The following is a 21,681-nucleotide window of genomic DNA, read 5'->3' on the forward strand; positions in this document are numbered from 1 at the left end:
TTCAGACCTTTTGTCTGACTTAGTGCTTAGTTCAGATAACATAATTATAGTGGGCGATTTTAACATCCACACAGATGCTGAGAATGACAGCCTCAACACTGCATTTAATCTATTATTAGACTCTATTGGCTTTGCTCAAAATGTAAATGAGTCCACCCACCACTTTAATCATATCTTAGATCTTGTTCTGACTTATGGTATGGAAATAGAAGACTTAACAGTATTCCCTGAAAACTCCCTTCTGTCTGATCATTCCTTAATAACATTTACATTTACTCTGATGGACTACCCAGCAGTGGGGAATAAGTTTCATTACACTAGAAGTCTTTCAGAAAGCGCTGTAACTAGGTTTAAGGATATGATTCCTTCTTTATGTTCTCTAATGCCATATACCAACACAGTACAGAGTAGCTACCTAAACTCTGTAAGTGAGATAGAGTATCTCGTCAATAGTTTTACATCCTCATTGAAGACAACTTTGGATGCTGTAGCTCCTCTAAAAAAGAGAGCTTTAAATCAGAAGTGCCTGACTCCATGGTATAACTCACAAACTCGTAGCTTAAAGCAGATAACCCGTAAGTTGGAGAGGAAATGGCGTCTCACTAATTTAGAAGATCTTCACTTAGCCTGGAAAAAGAGTCTGTTGCTCTATAAAAAAGCCCTCCGTAAAGCTAGGACATCTTTCTACTCATCACTAATTGAAGAAAATAAGAACAACCCCAGGTTTCTTTTCAGCACTGTAGCCAGGCTGACAAAGAGTCAGAGCTCTATTGAGCTGAGTATTCCATTAACTTTAACTAGTAATGACTTCATGACTTTCTTTGCTAACAAAATTTTAACTATTAGAGAAAAAATTACTCATAACCATCCCAAAGACGTATCATTATCTTTGGCTGCTTTCAGTGATGCCGGTATTTGGTTAGACTCTTTCTCTCCGATTGTTCTGTCTGAGTTATTTTCATTAGTTACTTCATCCAAACCATCAACATGTTTATTAGACCCCATTCCTACCAGGCTGTGTCTAGCCAGATCCTTACTCTGGATGGCATTACCCTGACCTCTAGTAATACTGTGAGAAATCTTGGAGTCATTTTTGATCAGGATATGTCATTCAATGCACATATTAAACAAATATGTAGGACCGCTTTTTTGCATTTACGCAATATCTCTAAAATTAGAAAGGTCTTGTCTCAGAGTGATGCTGAAAAACTAATTCATGCATTTATTTCCTCTAGGCTGGACTATTGTAATTCATTATTATCAGGTTGTCCTAAAAGTTCCCTAAAAAGCCTTCAGTTAATTCAAAATGCTGCAGCTAGAGTACTGACGGGGACTAGAAGGAGAGAGCATATCTCACCCATATTGGCCTCTCTTCATTGGCTTCCTGTTAATTCTAGAATAGAATTTAAAATTCTTCTTCTTACTTATAAGGTTTTGAATAATCAGGTCCCATGTTATCTTAGGGACCTCGTAGTACCATATCACCCCAATAGAGCGCTTCGCTCTCAGACTGCAGGCTTACTTGTAGTTCCTAGGGTTTGTAAGAGTAGAATGGGAGGCAGAGCCTTCAGCTTTCAGGCTCCTCTCCTGTGGAACCAGCCCCCAATTCAGATCAGGGAGACAGACACCCTCTCTACTTTGAAGATTAGGCTTAAAACTTTCCTTTTTGCTAAAGCTTATAGTTAGGGCTGGATCAGGTGACCCTGAACCATCCCTTAGTTATGCTGCTATAGACGTAGACTGCTGGGGGGTTCCCATGATGCACTGTTTCTTTCTCTTTTTGCTCTGTATGCACCACTCTGCATTTAATCATTAGTGATCGATCTCTGCTCCCCTCCACAGCATGTCTTTTTCCTGGTTCTCTCCCTCAGCCCCAACCAGTCCCAGCAGAAGACTGCCCCTCCCTGAGCCTGGTTCTGCTGGAGGTTTCTTCCTGTTAAAAGGGAGTTTTTCCTTCCCACTGTAGCCAAGTGCTTGCTCACAGGGGGTCGTTTTGACCGTTGGGGTTTTACATAATTATTGTATGGCCTTGCCTTACAATATAAAGCGCCTTGGGGCAACTGTTTGTTGTGATTTGGCGCTATATAAAAAAATTGATTGATTGATTGATTGATTGATTGATGATTGATTGATTGATTGATTGATTGATTGATTGATTGATTGATTGATTGATTGATTGAAGCAAAATCTTGTCAGAGTTGTTCCTGTCGGCCATTTTGATGTTTACCTGAACTGGCAGCCTATCACAAGGCTTGGGACAAAGTAGTGCACTATGCTGGCCTCCCATTGGTTGCTTGTGTCATGTGACTAGTGGCGAATGTTTTTGTTTTCCTGGTGTGTGTTGGATTTAGTCTGTGGTCTGATTTCATGATGTTTGTATTTGTGAAATCGTTTGGAAACGTCTTTGAGACACCACAGTGGACACTAAGTCTCACGTTTTAACGTCCACATCCGGGACTGAAGGATAAACGTTATGTGTCTCCGCTCGTCCACACAGCAGCTAATGAGAGACGGCGTTTTACCGCCAACTCCGCATCCTGTTGAAACGACAAACCAAATGGATGAAACATCGTTCTGCTGCACGGAGACGAATAAAGTTCATCAGAAATCAATTCAAATGGGGCTGGATCAAGAAAAGAGGACCAGAACGCTGTTTTTAAATCATTGTTTATAGAGAAACGTGAACACTCCATTAAGTCTTGATCTTTAGTCATTAGTGATTGATCTCTGCTCCCCTCCACAGCATGTCTTTTTCCTGGTTCTCTCCCTCAGCTCCAACCAGTCCCAGCAGAAGACTGCCCCTCCCTGAGCCTGGTTCTGCTGGAGGTTTCTTCCTGTTAAAAGGGAGTTTTTCCTTCCCACTGTCGCCAAGTGCTTGCTCACAGGGGGTCGTTTTGACCGTTGGGGTTTTTCTGTAATTATTGTATGGCTTTGCCTTACAATATAAAGCGCCTTGGGGCAACTGTTTGTTGTGATTTGGCGCTATATTAATAAAATTGATTGATTGATTGATAGATCCTGTTTTAAACCCTGTCTTTGGAATGAATTGACTTCGAACTGAATGTGACATGTTGACCTGCTGACATCTGCATTTGAAGGTTTCTTATGGACGTGAAATGGAGGAAAATCTGATAAATGTTTAACATGGTGTAAAAGTCAGAGATTGATATGAAAAATGTTATGCATGAGACATAAACTGTCAGTATCCCAGAAATGTTGACATCAGCATTGGATGGAAAAATCTGTGTTATTCTGTTTCTATTTCTAGAAGTGAATAAGAATCTAATTTAAACCCAAATCAGTGTTCCTGAGAACTAAAAGTTATGTTGGTGACTTAATGAACAGGTGCAGCTTTAATTGTGTCAAATTGTATTTTAGTTGATTTTAAGACACTGTCAGTAGTTCTAAAGCGCGGCGTGGTGGAGTGTGGCGCGTCGTTATTGTGGGCTCGCTGCTCGCTGAAAACGACCGAGTGGAAAAGACGTCAAACTCTTTATTTAAGTACCACTTGCTCCTTTACGTTGCTGGTTGCTTCGCTAAAGTTTTGACGTTCAGAAACGGGTTAATGACGGCTCTTGAGCCAAAAGAAGAGAAAGCTGCTGTGTGGACAGCCTCGCCCGCCGTTGGAGGTTGGTGTTCTTCTCTTGTTGGGGCTTCAGATGCTCCCGGGTTGGAGTTTTGTGGGCTTTTCCTCTTTCCTGCTGCCTCGTGTTGTCAGTCAGAGCTTTGTTTGGGCTGAGGAGCTCCGCCTCCAGACTTTGGTGTAATGGGATGAGCAGTGACACGCCCTGTGTGTGTGTGTGTGTGTGTGTGTGTGAGTGTGTAGGAGTCCTCTGGCTCAGATGGAGGAGGAACGACAGGAGCATGTGGCTAAGATGAAGAAGATGGAACAAGAAATGGAGCAAGTCTTTGAGATGAAGGTCAAAGAAAAGCTCCAGAAGCTTAGAGACTCTGAAGCTGAGGTGCGGTTCCCGACATCAGGGGGATTTTGTGTGTTTGTGTGTCACCGCTGACATCTGAAAGCTCTCTCATGTCCTGTAGCTCCAGAGACGCCACGAACAAATGAAGAAAACCCTGGAGGCCCAGCACAGAGAACTGGAAGAGAAGAGACGGCAGCACGAGGAGGAGAAGTCCGGCTGGGAGATGCAGCAAAGGATTCTGGAACAGCAGAAACTGGACAGCAGGTGAAGCCATCAGTCACATCATGACCGCGTGCTGCGTTAATGTGCTGAATCTGTGACGTTAGTCTGTTCAGAAGCTTAAAAAAAAATAACAATCTCACTGAGCCGTCGAACGACCACGATGAAGGTCACCAAAAGTCTTACTCTAATATTAATATTATGCCCACGGTCAGCCAGCACGCCTTCTGCCCTGACCTTTCACAATAAAAGTGCTACATTACCTCAGTCAGCAGATGATGTCGGTCACATGGACGTGGTTTCAGAGATGAAAGTGTTCTAGAAAAGTTCATCGTTTCATCCCAACCAGGACGGGAAAACAACAAATCCTGTTTCATATTTTAGTTTTATTTACGTTATTTTAATAACTTCCAAGGCAAATTAATTTCTTCTTCTTCATCTTTCGGCTGTTCCCGTTAGGGGTCGCCACAGCAGATCAATCATTTCCATCTCACCCTGTCCTCTGTATCTTCCTCTGTCACACCAACCACCTGCATGTCCTCCCTCAGCACATCCATGAACCTCCTTTTTGGTCTACTTCTTCTCCTCCTGCCTGGTGGCTCCATCCTCAGCATCCTTCTCCCTATATACCCTGGGTCCCTCCTCTGCACATGTCCAAACCATCTCAATCTCGCCTCTCTGACTTTGTCTCCAAACCGTCCCACCTGAGCTGTCCCTCTGATATGTTCATTCCTAATCTTGTCCATTCTTGTCACTCCCAAACAGAATCTCAACATCTTCAGCTCTGCCACCTCCAGCTCTGCCTCCTGTCTTTTTGTTAGTGCCACTGTCTCTAAACCATACAACATAGCTGGTCTCACTACTGTTTTGTAAACTTTCCCCTTCACTCTTGCTGATATTCTTCGGTCACAAATCACTCCTGCCACCTTTCTCCACCCACTCCACCCTGCCTGCACTCTCTTCTTCACCTCTCTACCACACTCTCCATTACTTTGAACAGTTGACCCCAAATATTTAAACTCATCTACTTTCACCACTTCTACTCCTTGTAACTGCACTATTCCACTGGGCTCCCTCTCATTCACACACATGTACTCAGTCTTGCTTCTACTGACTTTCATTCCCCTTCTCTCCAAAGCATATCTCATACACATAAGAGACATTTCAGTGCAGTGATGCGCCGAGACTCTACAATGGACCAAAGTAGTACAAATTAACAATGTATGAACAGTGTATTGCAGTACTACTAAATCAGTAGTGCTATGCTGTGAATATGGGTATTGTAGCTGGGTTTTTACTTTTTGTGGTTACAGCACATGTATATTGTGGGATAACTGCCATAATTCAAAAGGGAGATACAATTTCCACAAAAAGACCAACTATTTTACATTTGGTCTGAAGCACTGACGAAAACTTTGACAGATTTTTTTTGGTTGGGACTGTTTACACAGAGACTGCTACCTGCTGCTTTGGACTTGAACTAACAGTCTTTTTCAAGACTTTTTTACTTTTTTACCTTTCTATTTTTTATTTTTTTACTTTTTTACTGTGCTCCAACGCCTAAGGAAGACCTCTAACGGTCGAAACATCGCGACGGAGCACTTTTATCAGCTAACTTTCATTAGCGTTGGCAAGCTAACTAGCTTGCTAACGCTTTCGTTTTTATTTTTTTATTTTTTTTATTTTTATTTTATTTTAGCACCGTTGTTGTGCGTTCCCTGTGCTGCTTCATGGCCTGTTTGGTGCCTTGATTGGGGCACTCCTTCTGCTGAATCACCTCTGGATTATTTGCACATTATTCACTTTGTGTGTTTTTGGGAATCCGCTAGCTTAGTGCAGCTACTAGCTCTTAGCCGGTTTAGCATGGCGGCTTCTCCTGTCTCTCCCGCACTTTTCTGCTCTGGGTGTGAAATGTTTAGTTATTCCTCGGCCTCCTTTAGCAGTAACGGTACTTGTAATAAGTGCAGCTTATTCGTAGCTTTGGAGGCCAGGCTGGGCGAATTGGAGGCTCAGCTCCGCACCGTGGAAAATTCTACAGCTAGCCAGGCCCCTGTAGTCGGTGCGGACCAAGGTAGCTTAGCCGCCGTTAGTTCCCCCCTGGCAGATCCCGGGCAGTCGGGAAAGCAGGCTGACTGGGTGACTGTGAGGAGGAAGCGTAGCCCTAAACAGAAGCCCCGTGTACACCGTCAACCCGTTCACATCTCTAACCGTTTTTCCCCACTCGACGATACACTCGCCGAGGATCAAACTCTGGTTATTGGCGACTCTGTTTTGAGAAATGTGAAGTTAGCGACACCAGCAACCATTGTCAATTGTCTTCCGGGGGCCAGAGCAGGCGACATCGAAGGACATTTGAATCTGCTGGCTAAGGCTAAGCGTAAATTTGGTAAGATTGTAATTCACGTCGGCAGTAATGACACTCGGTTACGCCAATCGGAGGTCACTAAAATTAACATTAAATCGGTGTGTAACTTTGCAAAAACAATGTCGGACTCTGTAGTTTTCTCTGGGCCCCTCCCCAATCGGACCGGGAGTGACATGTTTAGCCGCATGTTCTCCTTGAATTGCTGGCTGTCTGAGTGGTGTCCAAAAAATGAGGTGGGCTTCATTGATAATTGGCAAAGCTTCTGGGGAAAACCTGGTCTTGTTAGGAGAGACGGCATCCATCCCACTTTAGAGGGAGCAGCTCTCATTTCTAGAAATCTGGCCAATTTTTTTGGATCCTCCAAACTGTGACTGTCTAGTGTTGGGACCAGGAGGCAGAGCTGTGGTCTTATACACCTCTCTGCAGCTTCTCTCCCCCTGCCATCCCCTCATTACCCCATCCCCGTAGAGACGGTGCCTGCTCCCAGACCACCAATAACCAGCAAAAATCTATTTAAGCATAAAAATTCAAAAAGAAAAAATAATATAGCACCTTCAATTGCACCACAGACTAAAACAGTTAAATGTGGTTTATTAAACATTAGGTCTCTCTCTTCTAAGTCCCTGTTGGTAAATGATATAATAATTGATCAACGTATTGATTTATTCTGCCTAACAGAAACCTGGTTACAGCAGGATGAATATGTTAGTTTAAATGAGTCAACACCCCCGAGTCACACTAACTGTCAGAATGCTCGTAGCACGGGCCGGGGTGGAGGATTAGCAGCAATCTTCCATTCCAGCCTATTAATTAATCAAAAACCTAGACAGAGCTTTAATTCATTTGAAAGCTTGTCTCTTAGTCTTGTCCATCCAAATTGGAAGTCCCAAAAACCAGTTTTATTTGTTATTATCTATCGTCCACCTGGTCGTTACTGTGAGTTTCTCTGTGAATTTTCAGACCTTTTGTCTGACTTAGTGCTTAGCTCAGATAAGATAATTATAGTGGGCGATTTTAACATCCACACAGATGCTGAGAATGACAGCCTCAACACTGCATTTAATCTATTATTAGACTCTATCGGCTTTGCTCAAAAAGTAAATGAGTCCACCCACCACTTTAATCATATTTTAGATCTTGTTCTGCCTTATGGTATGGAAATAGAAGACTTAACAGTATTCCCTGAAAACTCCCTTCTGTCTGATCATTTTTTAATAACATTTACATTTACCCTGTTGGACTACCCTGCAGTGGGGAATAAGTTTCATTACACTAGAAGTCTTTCAGAAAGCGCTGTAACTAGGTTTAAGGATATGATTCCTTCTTTATGTTCTCTAATGTCATATACCAACACAGAGCAGAGTAGCTACCTAAACTCTGTAAGGGAGTTAGAGTATCTCGTCAATAGTTTTACATCCTCATTGAAGACAACTTTGGATGCTGTAGCTCCTCTGAAAAAGAGAGCTTTAAATCAGAAGTGTCTGACTCCGTGGTATAACTCACAAACTCGTAGCTTAAAGCAGATAACCCGTAAGTTGGAGAGGAAATGGCGTCTCACTAATTTAGAAGATCTTCACTTAGCCTGGAAAAAGAGTTTGTTGCTCTATAAAAAAGCCCTCCGTAAAGCTAGGACATCTTTCTACTCATCACTAATTGAAGAAAATAAGAACAACCCCAGGTTTCTTTTCAGCACTGTAGCCAGGCTGACAAAGAGTCAGAGCTCTATTGAGCTGAGTATTCCATTAACTTTAACTAGTAATGACTTCATGACTTTCTTTGCTAACAAAATTTTGACTATTAGAGAAAAAAATTACTCATAACCATCCCAAAGATGTATCGTTATCTTTGGCTGCTTTCAGTGATGCCGGTATTTGGTTAGACTCTTTCTCTCCGATTGTTCTGTCTGAGTTATTTTCATTAGTTACTTCATCCAAACCATCAACATGTTTATTAGACCCCATTCCTGCCAGGCTGCTCAAGGAAGTCCTACCATTATTTAATGCTTCAATCTTAAATATGATCAATCTATCTTTGTTAGTTGGTTATGTACCACAGGCCTTTAAGGTGGCAGTAATTAAACCATTACTTAAAAAGCCATCACTTGACCCAGCTATCTTAGCTAATTATAGGCCAATCTCCAACCTTCCTTTTCTCTCAAAGATTCTTGAGAGGGTAGTTGTAAAACAGCTAACTGATCACCTGCAGAGGAATGGTCTATTTGAAGAGTTTCAGTCAGGTTTTAGAATTCATCATAGTACAGAAACAGCATTAGTGAAGGTTACAAATGATCTTCTTATGGCTTCGGACAGTGGACTTATCTCTGTGCTTGTTCTGTTGGACCTCAGTGCTGCTTTTGATACTGTTGACCATAAAATTTTATTACAGAGATTAGAGCATGTCATAGGTATTAAGGGCACTGCGCTGCGGTGGTTTGAATCATATTTGTCTAATAGATTACAGTTTGTTCATGTAAATGGGGAATCTTCTTCACAGACTGAAGTTAATTATGGAGTTCCACAAGGTTCTGTGCTAGGACCAATTTTGTTCACTTTGTACATGCTTCCCTTGGGCAGTATTATTAGACGGTATTGCTTAAATTTTCATTGTTACGCAGATGATACCCAGCTTTATCTATCCATGAAGCCAGAGGATACACACCAATTAGCTAAACTGCTGGATTGTCTTACAGACATAAAGACATGGATGACCTCTAATTTCCTGCTTTTAAACTCAGATAAAACTGAAGTTATTGTACTTGGCCCCACAAATCTTAGAAGCATGGTGTCTAACCAGATCGTTACTCTGGATGGCATTTCCCTGATCTCTAGTAATACTGTGAGAAATCTTGGAGTCATTTTTGATCAGGATATGTCATTCAAAGCGCATATTAAACAAATATGTAGGACTGCCTTTTTGCATTTACGCAATATCTCTAAAATCAGAAAGGTCTTGTCTCAGAGTGATGCTGAAAAACTAATTCATGCATTTATTTCCTCTAGGCTGGACTATTGTAATTCATTATTATCAGGTTGTCCTAAAAGTTCCCTAAAAAGCCTTCAGTTGGTTCAGAATGCTGCAGCTAGAGTACTGACGGGACTAGCAGGAGAGAGCATATCTCACCCATATTGGCCTCTCTTCATTGGCTTCCTGTTAATTCTAGAATAGAATTTAAAATTCTTCTTCTTACTTATAAGGTTTTGAATAATCAGGTCCCATCTTATCTTAGGGACCTCGTAGTACCATATTACCCCATTAGAGCGCTTCGCTCTCAGACTGCGGGCTTACTTGTGGTTCCTAGGGTTTGTAAGAGTAGAATGGGAGGCAGAGCCTTCAGCTTTCAGGCTCCTCTCCTGTGGAACCAGCTCCCAATTCAGATCAGGGAGACAGATACCCTCTCTACTTTTAAGATTAGGCTTAAAACTTTCCTTTTCGCTAAGGCTTATAGTTAGGGCTGGATCGGGTGACCCTGGACCATCCCTTGGTTATGTTGCTTTAGACGTAGACTGTGGGGGGTTCCCATGATGCACTGTTTCTTTCTCTTTTTGCTCCGCATGCATCACTCTGCATTTAATCATTAGTGATCGATCTCTGCCCCCCTTCTCGGCATGTCTTTTTCCTGGTTCTTTCCCTCAGCCCCAACCAGTCTCAGCAGAAGACTGCCCCTCCCTGAGCCTGGTTCTGCTGGAGGTTTCTTCCTGTTAAAAGGGAGTTTTTCCTTCCCACTGTGGCCAAGTGATTGCTCATAGGGGGTCGTTTTGACCGTTGGGGTTTTTCATATTTATTGTATGGCCTTGCCTTACAATGTGGAGCGCCTTGGGGCAACTGTTTGTTGTGATTTGGCGCTATATAAGAAAAAAGTTGATTGATTGATTGATATCTCCACTTCTCCAGACTAGACTCAACTTGCTCTCTACTCTCACTACAGATCACAATGTCATCTGCAAACATCTTAGTCCATGGGGACTCCTGTCTGATCTCATCTGTCAACCTGTCCATCACCACTGCAAACAAGAAAGGACTCAGAGCTGATCCTTGGTGTAATCCCACCTCCACCTTGAATGAGTCTGTCATTCCGACTGCGCATCTCACTGCTGTCACACTATTCTTGTACATGTCCTGCACTACCCTAACATACTTCACTGCCACTCCAGACTTCCTCATACAATGCCACAACTCTTCTCTTGGCACCCTATCATAAGCTTTTTCTAAGTCCACAAACACACAATGTAACTCTTTCTGTCCTTCTCTGTACTTTTCCAACAGTATTCTCAGAGCAAACATTGCATCTGTAGTGCTCTTTCTCGGCATGAAACCATATTGCTGCTCACAGATCTTCACCTGTTTTCTAAGCCTAGCTTCTACTACTCTTTCCCATAACTTCATGCTGTGGCTGATCAGCTTTATGCCTCTGTAGTTACCGCAGCTCTGCACATCACCCTTGTTCTTGAAAATAGGAACCAGCACACTTCGTCTCCACTCCTCAGGCATCCTCTCACTTTCCAAGATTTTATTAAACAGTCTGGTTAGAAACTCTACTGCCATCTCTCCTAGACATTTCCATGCCTCCATTGGAATGTCATCTGGACCAACTGCCTTTCCACTCTTCATCCTCTTCATAGCAGCCCTCACTTCTTCCTTGCTAATCTCTTTTACTTCCTGATTTACTCTCACTACATCATCCAGCCTTTTCTCTCGCTCATTTTCTTTATTCATCAACTCTTCAAAATATTCCCTCCACCTTCTCAGCACACACTCCTCACTTGTCAGCACATTACCATGTGTATCTTTTACCACCCTAACCTGCTGCACATCCTTTCCAGCTCTGTCCCTTTGTCTGGCCAATCGGTACAAGTCCTTTTCTCCTTCCTTACTATTCAACTTTTTGTACAGCTCGCAATATGCCTTTTCCTTTGCTTTTGCCACTTCTCTTTTCGCCTTACGCCGCATATCCTTGTACTCCTGTCTACTTTCTTCATCTCTCCGACTATCCCAAAACTTTTTCACCAACCTCTTTCTCCTTATGCTTTCCTGGACCTCTTCATTCCACCACCAAGTCTCCTTGTCCTTCCACTGTCCAGATGTCATACCCAGTACTGCCCTAGCTGTCTCCCTCACCACATCTGCAGTACTTTTCCAGTTGTCCAAAATTGCTTCCCCTCCAACCAGTGCTTCTCTCACCTGCTTGCTAAATTTCACACAACAGTCTTCCTCCTTCAGCTTCCACCATCTGATCCTTTGTTGAGCTCTCACTCTCTTCTTCTTCTTTACCTCGAAAGTCATCCTACAAACAACCATCCTATGCTGTCTAGTGACACTCTCTCCTGCTACCACCTTACAGTCTGTGATTTCTTTTAGCTTGCATCTCCTATAAAGAATGTAGTCCACCTGTGTGCACCTTCCTCCACTCTTATATGTTACCCTGTGCTCCTCCCTTTTCTTAAAGTAGGTATTCACCACAGCCATTTCCATCCTTTTTGCAAAATCAACTACCATCTGTCCTTCCCCATTCCTATCCTTGATACCATATCTACCCATTACTTCCTCATCACCTCTGTTCCCTTCACCAACATGCCCATTGAAGTCTGCTCCTATCACCACTCTTTCATGCTTGGGCACACTCTCCACCACCTCATCTAACACACTCCAGAAATCTTCTTTCTCCATCTCACAACCAACCTGTGGGGCATATGCACTGATGATATTCATCATCACCCCTTCAGTTTACAACTTCACACTCATCACCCTGTCAGACACTCGCTTAACCTCCAACACACTTTTAACATACTCTTCCTTTAAAATGACCCCAACACCATTTCTCTTCCTGTCCTCACCATGGTACAACAACTTGTACCCACCGCCGATGCTCCTGCTCTTACTTCCCTTCCACTTGGTCTCTTGCACACACAATATGTCTACCTTTCTCCTCTCCATCATATCAGCCAGCTCTTTCCCTTTACCAGTCATACTACCAACATTCAAAGTCCCCACTCTCATTTCCACCCTTCTAGTTTTCTTCTTCTCCTGCTGTTCGTGGCAACGTTTTACTCCTCTTCTTCGTCGTCTTCGCCCAGCAGTAGCCCAATTTCCACTGGCACCCTGTTGGGCAATAGCACCGGTGGCGGACGTTGTTAACCCGGGCCGCGACCGATCCGGTATGGGAATTCGATTCTGAGTCTGCATATGCTTGTTTGCTTGTTTTACGCCGGATGCCCTTCCTGACGCAACCCTCCTCATTTATCCGGGCTTGGGACCGGCACTCAGAATGTACTGGCTGTACACCCCATGTGGCTGAGGCAAATTAATTTAATGGTACAAATAATCATTTTATTTCTAAAGTGCCCATAAAAAAATTTAAACCATAAAACAAACTCAGCATGAAGGCTGTATAAAAAAAAATCTCATTAAAGTATAAATGAGGACATCAGAGGTTAAAACCAGAGCTCCCGACTGTCACAGGTTCAAACCCTCAGACACCAAGTCTGAAAGATCGAAACAGACTTCAGCTGTCAGTGATCCGTTTGAAGTGAAGCTCGTTTGCACTGTGAGATGGTTACATTCTTCATTGATCTGTTGTGATTAATGGTGATATTGATTATTACAATTAAAATGTGATTAGCATTTTATCGTCCTAACAGACTGTGAATCGGCAGACAGATTAATCAGCAGGTTTCTCTGCTGCCCACAGGAAGACTGGCAACTTTAGTGTCTGTCTGTCTGTCTGTCTGTCTGTGTGTGTGTGTGTGTGTGTGTGTGTGTGTGTGTGTGTGTGTGTGTGTGTGTGTGGGTGTGGGTGTGTGTGGGGGTGTCTGTGTGTGTGTGTGTGGGGGGGGGGTGTCTGTGTGTGTGTGTGTGTTGGGGTGTGTGTGTGTGTGTGTTTGGGTGTGTGTGTGTGTGGGGGGTGTGTCTGTGTGTGTGTGTGGGGTGGGTGTGTGGGTGGGTGTGTCGGGGGTGTCTGTGTGTGTGTCTGTGTGGGTGGGGGTGTGTGTGTGGTTGTCTGTGTGTGGGTGTGTGTGTGTGGGGGGTGTGTGGGTGTGTGTGTATGGGTGTCTGTGTGTGTGGAGAGTGTATGTCTGTGTGTGTGGGGGTGTGTGTCTGTGTGGGTGGGGGGAGTGTGTCTGTGTATGGGTGTCTGTGTGTGTGGAGAGTGTATGTCTGTGTGTGTGTATGGGTGTCTGTGTGTGTGGAGAGTGTATGTCTGTGTGTGTGGGGGTGTGTGTCTGTGTGTGGGTGGGGGGAGTGTCTGTGTGTGTGTGGGTGGGTGTCTGTGTGTGTGTCTGTGTCTGTGGTGGGTGTCTGTGTGTGTGTAGGTATCTGTGTGGTGTCTTTGTGTGTAGGTGCCTGTGTGGTGTCTTTGTGTGCATGTGTGTGTTGGTGTGTTTGTGTGTATGTCTGTGTGGGTGTGTGGGTTTGTTTGTGTGGGTGTCTGTGTGTCTGTGTGGGTGTCTATGTGGGTGTGTCTGGGTGTCTGTGTGGGTGTGTCTGTGTGTGTGGTTTCTGTGTAGTAGAGAAGCTTGAATCTTCGACTGGACTGGGTTGCTTGACGTGAGGACGTTTCGCTTCAAATCACAGAAGCTTCCTCAGCTAAAATTCTTGCTCTGGTAGTCTGACTTCTGTCTTGACTCTTGTAGAGAAGAATAAACCAGAAGCCAACAAAAACTGGAGTTTTTAACCTAACAAGACCCCACCTACCGAGAGGCTGACTGCTATAGGCTAGTGCCTAAACAATAGCTCTAATTAGCACCTATTGTGCTCTAGTTAGCACTCTCCTAATGACAGGACGGAAGCCTCCCCTGATAGCTCCCTTGACGACTCTCTCCTGATGACGTGAATGACTCATTACCATGACTGAAACTGCTTTGACCTGAGTACCACATTGTAAACAGGGGACAAAGCGTGTCTGAGACCCGCTCCGCGGTTAAGGCTGGGTTTCAACTGTTTTACAAAGAATGCTTCCTTGACACCTCTCTCAAACCATTTCTTCTCTCTGGCTAAGATTTTAACTTCCTTGTCCTCAAACGTGTGGTTAGTGTCTTTCAGGTGGAGATGAACTGCAGACTGAGGTCCACTGGCGCCCTCTCTGCGGTGCTGGTATAGCCTCTTGTGTAAAAGTTGCTTCGTCTCACCTATGTAGTGTTCATTACAGTTTTACTGACATCTGATATGATACACTACATTGCTCTGTTTGTAACTAGGGATCCTGTCCTTAGGGTGAACTAATTTCTGTCTCAAGGTGTTGACTGGTTTAAAGTAAACTGGGATTTTGTGCTGTCTGAAGATCCTCTGTAGTTTTTCCCCTACTCCTGCTAAATAAGGGAGAGACACTCCTCTTCTTCTTGTCTCCGTCTCCTGTCTATCGGGTCTCTTTGTTTTCTGGGACTTCTGCACTTTGTCCAGGGACCAACGTGGGTACCCACATACTGTGAGGGCTTTCCGTACAAGTTGTTGCTCTTTAGCCCTTCCCTCTGTAGTTGTGGGCACCTGTAGGGCTCTGTGTTGAAGAGTTCTGATCACCCCGAGCTTGTGTTCAAGGGGGTGGTTTGAGCCAAAGAGCAGATATTGGCAGTGTGAGTGGGTTTTCTGTAAACCTCTGTCTGGAGCTGCCTGTTCTCTCCAATCGTAACATCACAGTCCATGAAGGCTAAATGGTTGTTTCTGGCATCCTCACGTGTGAACTTGATATTGGAGTCCACCGAATTGATGTGTTCTGTAAAGTCCTCGACCTCCTGTTGCTTGATTTTAACCCATGTGTCATCGACATATCTGAACCAGTGACTGGGAGAGATGCCCGTGAACGACGTCAAAGCTGTCTTCTCCACTCGCTCCATGTACAGATTGGCCACAATGGGGGATACCGGAGACCCCATCGCACAACCATGGATCTGCCTGTAGTAATTCCCCCTAAACAGGAAATACGTGGTGTTTAGGAGGATTTTGGGTCTTAGAATTAGAAGGCTTCATTTTAAAATATTAGACCTCCAAAATAATCTTGATAGTCTTTATAAAAGGTTAGAAACCTTAGTGGGGGAAGAGGCCCATAATAAGATCACAAAGTTCATAGTTAAAATTCAAATGACTGAGCATTTAAAAAGTAAGGAGAGGCAAATCAGGAAGTTTCACAACCTTTTAGTGCAGAAAAGGTGTATTTTCAGTGGGAGTAGTTTTAAAGATACACCCAGACAAATTAGTGACAACAGGGAAAATTGGGTAAAGAATCTGTCCGACAGGGTTCTTACACAGAAAAGGATGTGCTCACCAAAGGACTACATTTCTCAGTGACCCCTAAACATATACCGACAGTAGATTACATCACTGCAGTAGAGTCAGCCATTAAACACAACAGTTTGTCAGAGTCAGAAGCTGGGGACCTTCGACTAAGAGTCACAGCAGCGCTTAACAGTGCTAAGCCTCCTCCGTCCAACATCACAGGAGAAGAACAGAAAGCTTTGGCAGCACTGCAGAAGGACCAAAGCATCCTTATCCTGCCAGCAGATAAAGGCAGATGCACGGTGGTCCTGAACACATCGGACTACGAGGCCAAGATCAACAACTTGCTCAATGACTCCAGTACATACGAACGTCTGAAGAGAGACCCCACGAGTGGCTATAAGAAGAAAATCATTAGCTACCTCCAAAACCTGGAGAAAGAGGGACTCATCGACAGGCAAACATACTACAGACTGTACCCGGGGGACGCCACTCCATGCATCTATGGACTGCCCAAAATCCACAAACAGGATGTGCCACGCAGGCCTATTGTATGTAGCACAGATTCCATCACATACAATTTGGCCAAGCACCTCAAGTGGATTTTGGCTCCTCTAGTGGGTAACTCAGACCACCATGTGGAGAACACACAAGATTTTGTGAACAAAATCAAGGACCTGCAGCTGGAGGCAGATGAAACTATGGTGTCATTTGATGTGACTTCATTGTTCACCTGCATCCCCACCGCTGAGGCCATCTCAGCTGTGAGGCAGAGACTGCTGGAAGATGTGTCTCTACCTGAAAGGACCAAACTCACACCAGACCACATCTGCCAACTCTTGGAGATCTGTCTTAACACCACGTATCTCCTGTTTAGGGGGAATTACTACAGGCAGATCCATGGTTGTGTGATGGGGTCTCCGGTATCCCCCATTGTGGCCAATTTGTACATGGAGCAAGTGGAGAAGACAGCCTTGTCGTCGTTCACGGGCATCTCTCCCAGTCACTGGTACAGATATGTCGATGACACATGGGTTAAAATCAAGCAACAGGAGGTCGAGGACTTTACAGAACACATCAACTCGGTGGACTCCAATATCAAGTTCACACGTGAGGATGCTAGAAACAACCATTTAGCCTTCATGGACTGTGATGTTACGATTGGAGAGAACAGGCAGCTCCAGACAGGGGTTTACAGAAAACCCACGCACACTGACCAATATCTGCTCTTTGGCTCAAACCACCCCCTTGAACACAAGCTCGGGGTGATCAGGACTCTTCAACACAGAGCCCTACAGGTGCCCACAACTGCAGAGGGAAGGGCTAAAGAGCAACAACTTGTACGGAAAGCCCTCACAGTATGTGGGTACCCACATTGGTCCCTGGACAAAGTGCAGAAGTCCCAGAAAACAAAGAGACCCGATAGACAGGAGACGGAGACAAGAAGAAGAGGAGTGTCTCTCCCTTATTTAGCAGGAGTAGGGGAAAAACTACAGAGGATCTTCAGACAGCACAAAATCCTAGTTTACTTTAAACCAGTCAACACCTTGAGACAGAAATTAGTTCACCCTAAGGACAGGATCCCTAGTTACAAACAGAGCAATGTATTGTACTCTATCAGATGTCAGTAAAACTGTAATGAACACTACATAGGTGAGACGAAGCAACTTTTACACAAGAGGCTATACCAGCACCGCAGAGAGGGCGCCAGTGGACCTCAGTCTGCAGTTCATCTCCACCTGAAAGACACTAACCACACGTTTGAGGACAAGGAAGTTAAAATCTTAGCCAGAGAGAAGAAATGGTTTGAGAGAGGTGTCAAGGAAGCATTCTTTGTAAAACAGTTGAAACCCAGCCTTAACCGCGGAGCGGGTCTCAGACACGCTTTGTCCCCTGTTTACAATGTGGTACTCAGGTCAAAGCAGTTTCAGTCATGGTAATGAGTCATTCACGTCATCAGGAGAGAGTCGTCAAGGGAGCTATCAGGGGAGGCTTCCGTCCTGTCATTAGGAGAGTGCTAACTAGAGCACAATAGGTGCTAATTAGAGCTATTGTTTAGGCACTAGCCTATAGCAGTCAGCCTCTCGGTAGGTGGGGTCTGGTTAGGTTAAAAACTCCAGCTTTTGTTGGCTTCTGGTTTATTCTTCTCTACAAGAGTCAAGACAGAAGTCAGACTACCAGAGCAAGAATTTTAGCTGAGGAAGCTTCTGTGATTTGAAGCGAAACGTCCTCACGTCAAGCAACCCAGTCCAGTCGAAGATTCAAGCTTCTCTACTCTGTGTCTGTGTGGGTGTGTCTGTGTGGGTGTGTCGACATGCTTGTGGTTTCTGTCTCAGGCTGTAAACGGTGACCTGATGATCCCATTTCTTGATGATCTCGTTATCTGATGACGCGGTGATGAAGTCCAGGACTTTTTGAGTCCTGTTTCTTCCTGTGCACGTTGCAGGCACAGGTCAAAGGCTCCACACTGTTAATGCCAGTGGTTTTTAACGTCATAAATACGTACATCAATAAAAAGACCAAAATAGAACTTAAAAAAAACAAAACAAACAAACAATAAAACCATTTGATGGTTCCCCAAAACTAATTTGCTAGACTAGAGTCACAGTCCGCTTTAATTTTTGTGTCATGGTGTTAAAATCAGGTGCACGGTGTTTGAGTTCCACACCTCTGTGCAGGTGTCTTATCGCCTGTAACACCCCATTCCACAGGGTGCTGTTCTACTACGAATGCCCTCTGTGCAAAAACAGGATCCACGGTAAAGTGCACATTGGTGTCTGGGATCCACAGTAAAGTGCACAGTGATGTCTGGGATCCACACTAAGGTGCACAGTGATGCCTGGGATCCACTGTAAAGTGCACAGTGATGCCTGGGATCCACTGTAAAGTGCACAGTGATGCCTGAGATCCACAGTAAAGTGCACAGTGATGTCTGGGATCCACAGGAAAGTGCACAGTGATGCCTGGGATCCACACTAAGGTGCACAGTGATGCCTGGGATCCACGGTAAAGTGCACAGTGATGCCTGGGATCCACGGTAAAGTGCACAGTCATGTCTGGGATCCACGGTAAAGTGCACAGTCATGTCTGGGATCCACGGTAAAGTGCACAGTCATGTCTGGGATCCACGGTAAAATGCATAGTCATGTCTGGGATCCACAGTAAAGTGCACAGTGATGTCTGGGATCCACAGGAAAATGCACAGTGATGCCTGGGATCCACGGTAAAGTGCACAGTGATGCCTGGGATCCACGGTAAAGTGCACAGTGATGCCTGGGATCCACGGTAAAGTGCACAGTCATGCCTGGGATCCACACTAAAGTGCACAGTCATGTCTGGGATCCACGGTAAAGTGCACAGTCATGCCTGGGATCCACAGGAAAGTGCACAGTCATGCCTGGGATCCACGGTAAAGTGCACAGTGATGCCTGGGATCCACGGTAAAATGCACAGTCATGCCTGGGATCCACACTAAAGTGCACAGTGATGACTGGGATCCACAGGAAAGTGCACAGAGATGCCTGGGATCCACACTAAAGTGCACAGTGATGCCTGGGATCCACACTAAAGTGCACAGTGATGCCTGGGATCCACACTAAAGTGCACAGTGATGCCTGGGATCCACGGTAAAGTGCACAGTGATGCCTGGGATCCACGGTAAAGTGCACAGTGATGCCTGGGATCCATGGTAAAGTGCACAGTCATGCCTGGGATCCACACTAAAGTGCACAGTCATGTCTGGGATCCACGGTAAAGTGCACAGTCATGCCTGGGATCCACAGGAAAGTGCACAGTCATGCCTGGGATCCACGGTAAAGTGCACAGTGATGCCTGGGATCCACGGTAAAATGCACAGTCATGCCTGGGATCCACACTAAAGTGCACAGTGATGACTGGGATCCACAGGAAAGTGCACAGTGATGACTGGGATCCACACTAAAGTGCACAGTGATGCCTGGGATCCACACTAAAGTGCACAGTGATGCCTGGGATCCACACTAAAGTGCACAGTGATGCCTGGGATCAACGGGAAAGTGCACAGTGATGCCTGGGATCCACGGGAAAGTGCACAGTGATGCCTGGGAGCCACGGGAAAGTGCACAGTGATGCCTGGGAGCCACGGGAAAGTGCACAGTGATGCCTGGGAGCCACGGGAAAGTGCACAGTGATGCCTGGGAGCCACGGGAAAGTGCACAGTGATGCCTGGGAGCCACGGGAAAGTGCACAGTGATGCCTGGGAGCCACGGGAACGTGCACAGTGATGCCTGGGTTGCCACGGGAACGTGCACAGTGATGCCTGGGAGCCACGGGAACGTGCACAGTGATGCCTGGGAGCCACGGGAACGTGCACAGTGATGCCTGGGAGCCACGGTGAAGTGCACAGTGATGCCTGGGAGCCACGGTGAAGTGCACAGTGATGCCTGGGAGCCACGGTGAAGTGCACAGTGATGCCTGGGAGCCACGGTGAAGTGCACAGTGATGCCTGGGAGCCACGGTGAAGTGCACAGTGATGCCTGGGATCCATGGTGAAGTGCACAGTGATGTCTGTGCATTTTAAGGGCTCCAGCAGTCAGAAAAGGTCCTGTGTTTGACTTCTGTCTTCTGTCCCTGTCATGTCTTCCAGGACTTTGGAGAAGAATAAAAAGAAGAAGATATTTTAAGGCGCCTGCATTGTGGCGTTTGCCTGCCTGCTAGCTGACGGTCAAAGCCCCACCCACCAGCTGCTGTTTGATATATTACTGTGTAATAATAAAGTGAAAGCCAGGGGGCGTTCTGTCATGGCTCCTGAAGTGTTGTGATTGGTCACGTGGACCCACAGAAAAGGAAGAAGGTTGGTTTATTTGTTCTCTGTTCTATTGTGGCACTTTGGAAATGGCGCTACCGTGTGCGTTTTAATGCCAAACAACCAAAGAAGGCGCGTGGCGTCTGGCTGAGGCCAACACCCACCTCAGGCTCTGTTTTCTTTTTCTACTTTTCATGTGTCTGTTGTGTTTTCTTTCTTCCCGATGTTTCATTTTTCCATCTCCTGATGAGTAAATGATGTCATCAGGACATGTTCTGACGTGTGTGTTTGTGCGTTTGAGGGCTCTGCGACACACATACTGTTCATTGTTTTTAATATCATAGTCAGTTTTTATGAACTGTTGTTCCTGGAAACAGACCTGACGTCACTCACTGAGTGGAACCAAAGAAAAGTGCTCCAACGTGTATCTGCACCTTGTTTGTGTTTTTTCTTGTTTTTCTGCAGGAATAAATGTAGATACAGACGTTTATCTAACATTTAGCACCGTTTGTGTCTCTGTTCAGTAATCTAAGACACGTAATAAAATTGTGATGGGAAAAAAACATGTTTCTGTAATGTTTTAAAATCTGAGTCTTTACAAACACTGTGATTTCTGTTTTTTTCTTTATTTAAATGATTTGTTGCATTAAAAAGTCTGACATTTTGTATTGTTTTTTTAAAACCACCATTTTTGGTCATGATGGTTTGTACCAGCAGGTGGCAGCATTTCACCTGCTGATGTTTTGGGACTTTTCATTTTAAATGTTCTTCAGTCACATGATCTGACCTCATGGAGCTGGTCTGCTCTGTCAGCCTGATCTCCGTCAGATCTCAGAAGCTAAGCAGTGCAGGACCTGGTTAGTACTTGGATGGGAGACCTCTTCAGAACACCAGCGGCTCTCCAGGTGAAACTGGAGTTGGGTCAGGAAGAGTATGCAGCGTAAAACTTGTGCCAAATACCAATGCATATCTGGCTGTATCCGCTGTGGCGACCCCTAACAAAATGGGAGCAGCCAAATGAACAACACACACACACACACACTGTCTGACCTCATGCATTTAGTAATCATTTGAGCCCGTTTGAGGATTCAGACTGTCCGTCTGTCCGTCAGCATCGTCTGAAAACGAACCAGCTGAACCGTGAGCACTGAAAAGTCATTTTACTCGGATCCACAATGCAGATTTTTTAA

At 44.9% G+C, this 21,681-nt stretch overlaps 1 protein-coding gene across 1 annotated transcript; it reads left to right on the forward strand.

Moving 5' to 3' along the window:
* The first annotated feature begins 3,006 nt into the window (after positions 1-3,006).
* Positions 3,007-21,053, forward strand: LOC117506300 (septin-7-like). Its single transcript, XM_034165788.1, has 3 exons — positions 3,007-3,962; positions 4,042-4,184; positions 20,333-21,053. The coding sequence occupies exons 1-3, from the start codon at positions 3,843-3,845 to the stop codon at positions 20,367-20,369; spliced, it is 300 nt and encodes a 99-aa protein (XP_034021679.1). The 5' UTR covers positions 3,007-3,842; the 3' UTR covers positions 20,370-21,053.
* The last annotated feature ends 628 nt before the right edge of the window (positions 21,054-21,681 follow it).

The sequence above is a fragment of the Thalassophryne amazonica genome, unplaced genomic scaffold (assembly GCF_902500255.1).
Source record: "Thalassophryne amazonica unplaced genomic scaffold, fThaAma1.1, whole genome shotgun sequence".
Lineage (NCBI taxonomy): Eukaryota > Metazoa > Chordata > Actinopteri > Batrachoidiformes > Batrachoididae > Thalassophryne > Thalassophryne amazonica.

Bases quoted from the DNA above. Each gene is read 5' to 3' on its own strand.
- LOC117506300 (XM_034165788.1), top strand. From the start codon at position 3,843: ATGGAGGAGGAACGACAGGAGCATGTGGCTAAGATGAAGAAGATGGAA. The intron at 3,963-4,041 runs GTGCGGTTCCCG...CATGTCCTGTAG, and splicing joins TTAGAGACTCTGAAGCTGAG to CTCCAGAGACGCCACGAACA. The intron at 4,185-20,332 runs GTGAAGCCATCA...CATGTCTTCCAG, and splicing joins CAGCAGAAACTGGACAGCAG to GACTTTGGAGAAGAATAAAA.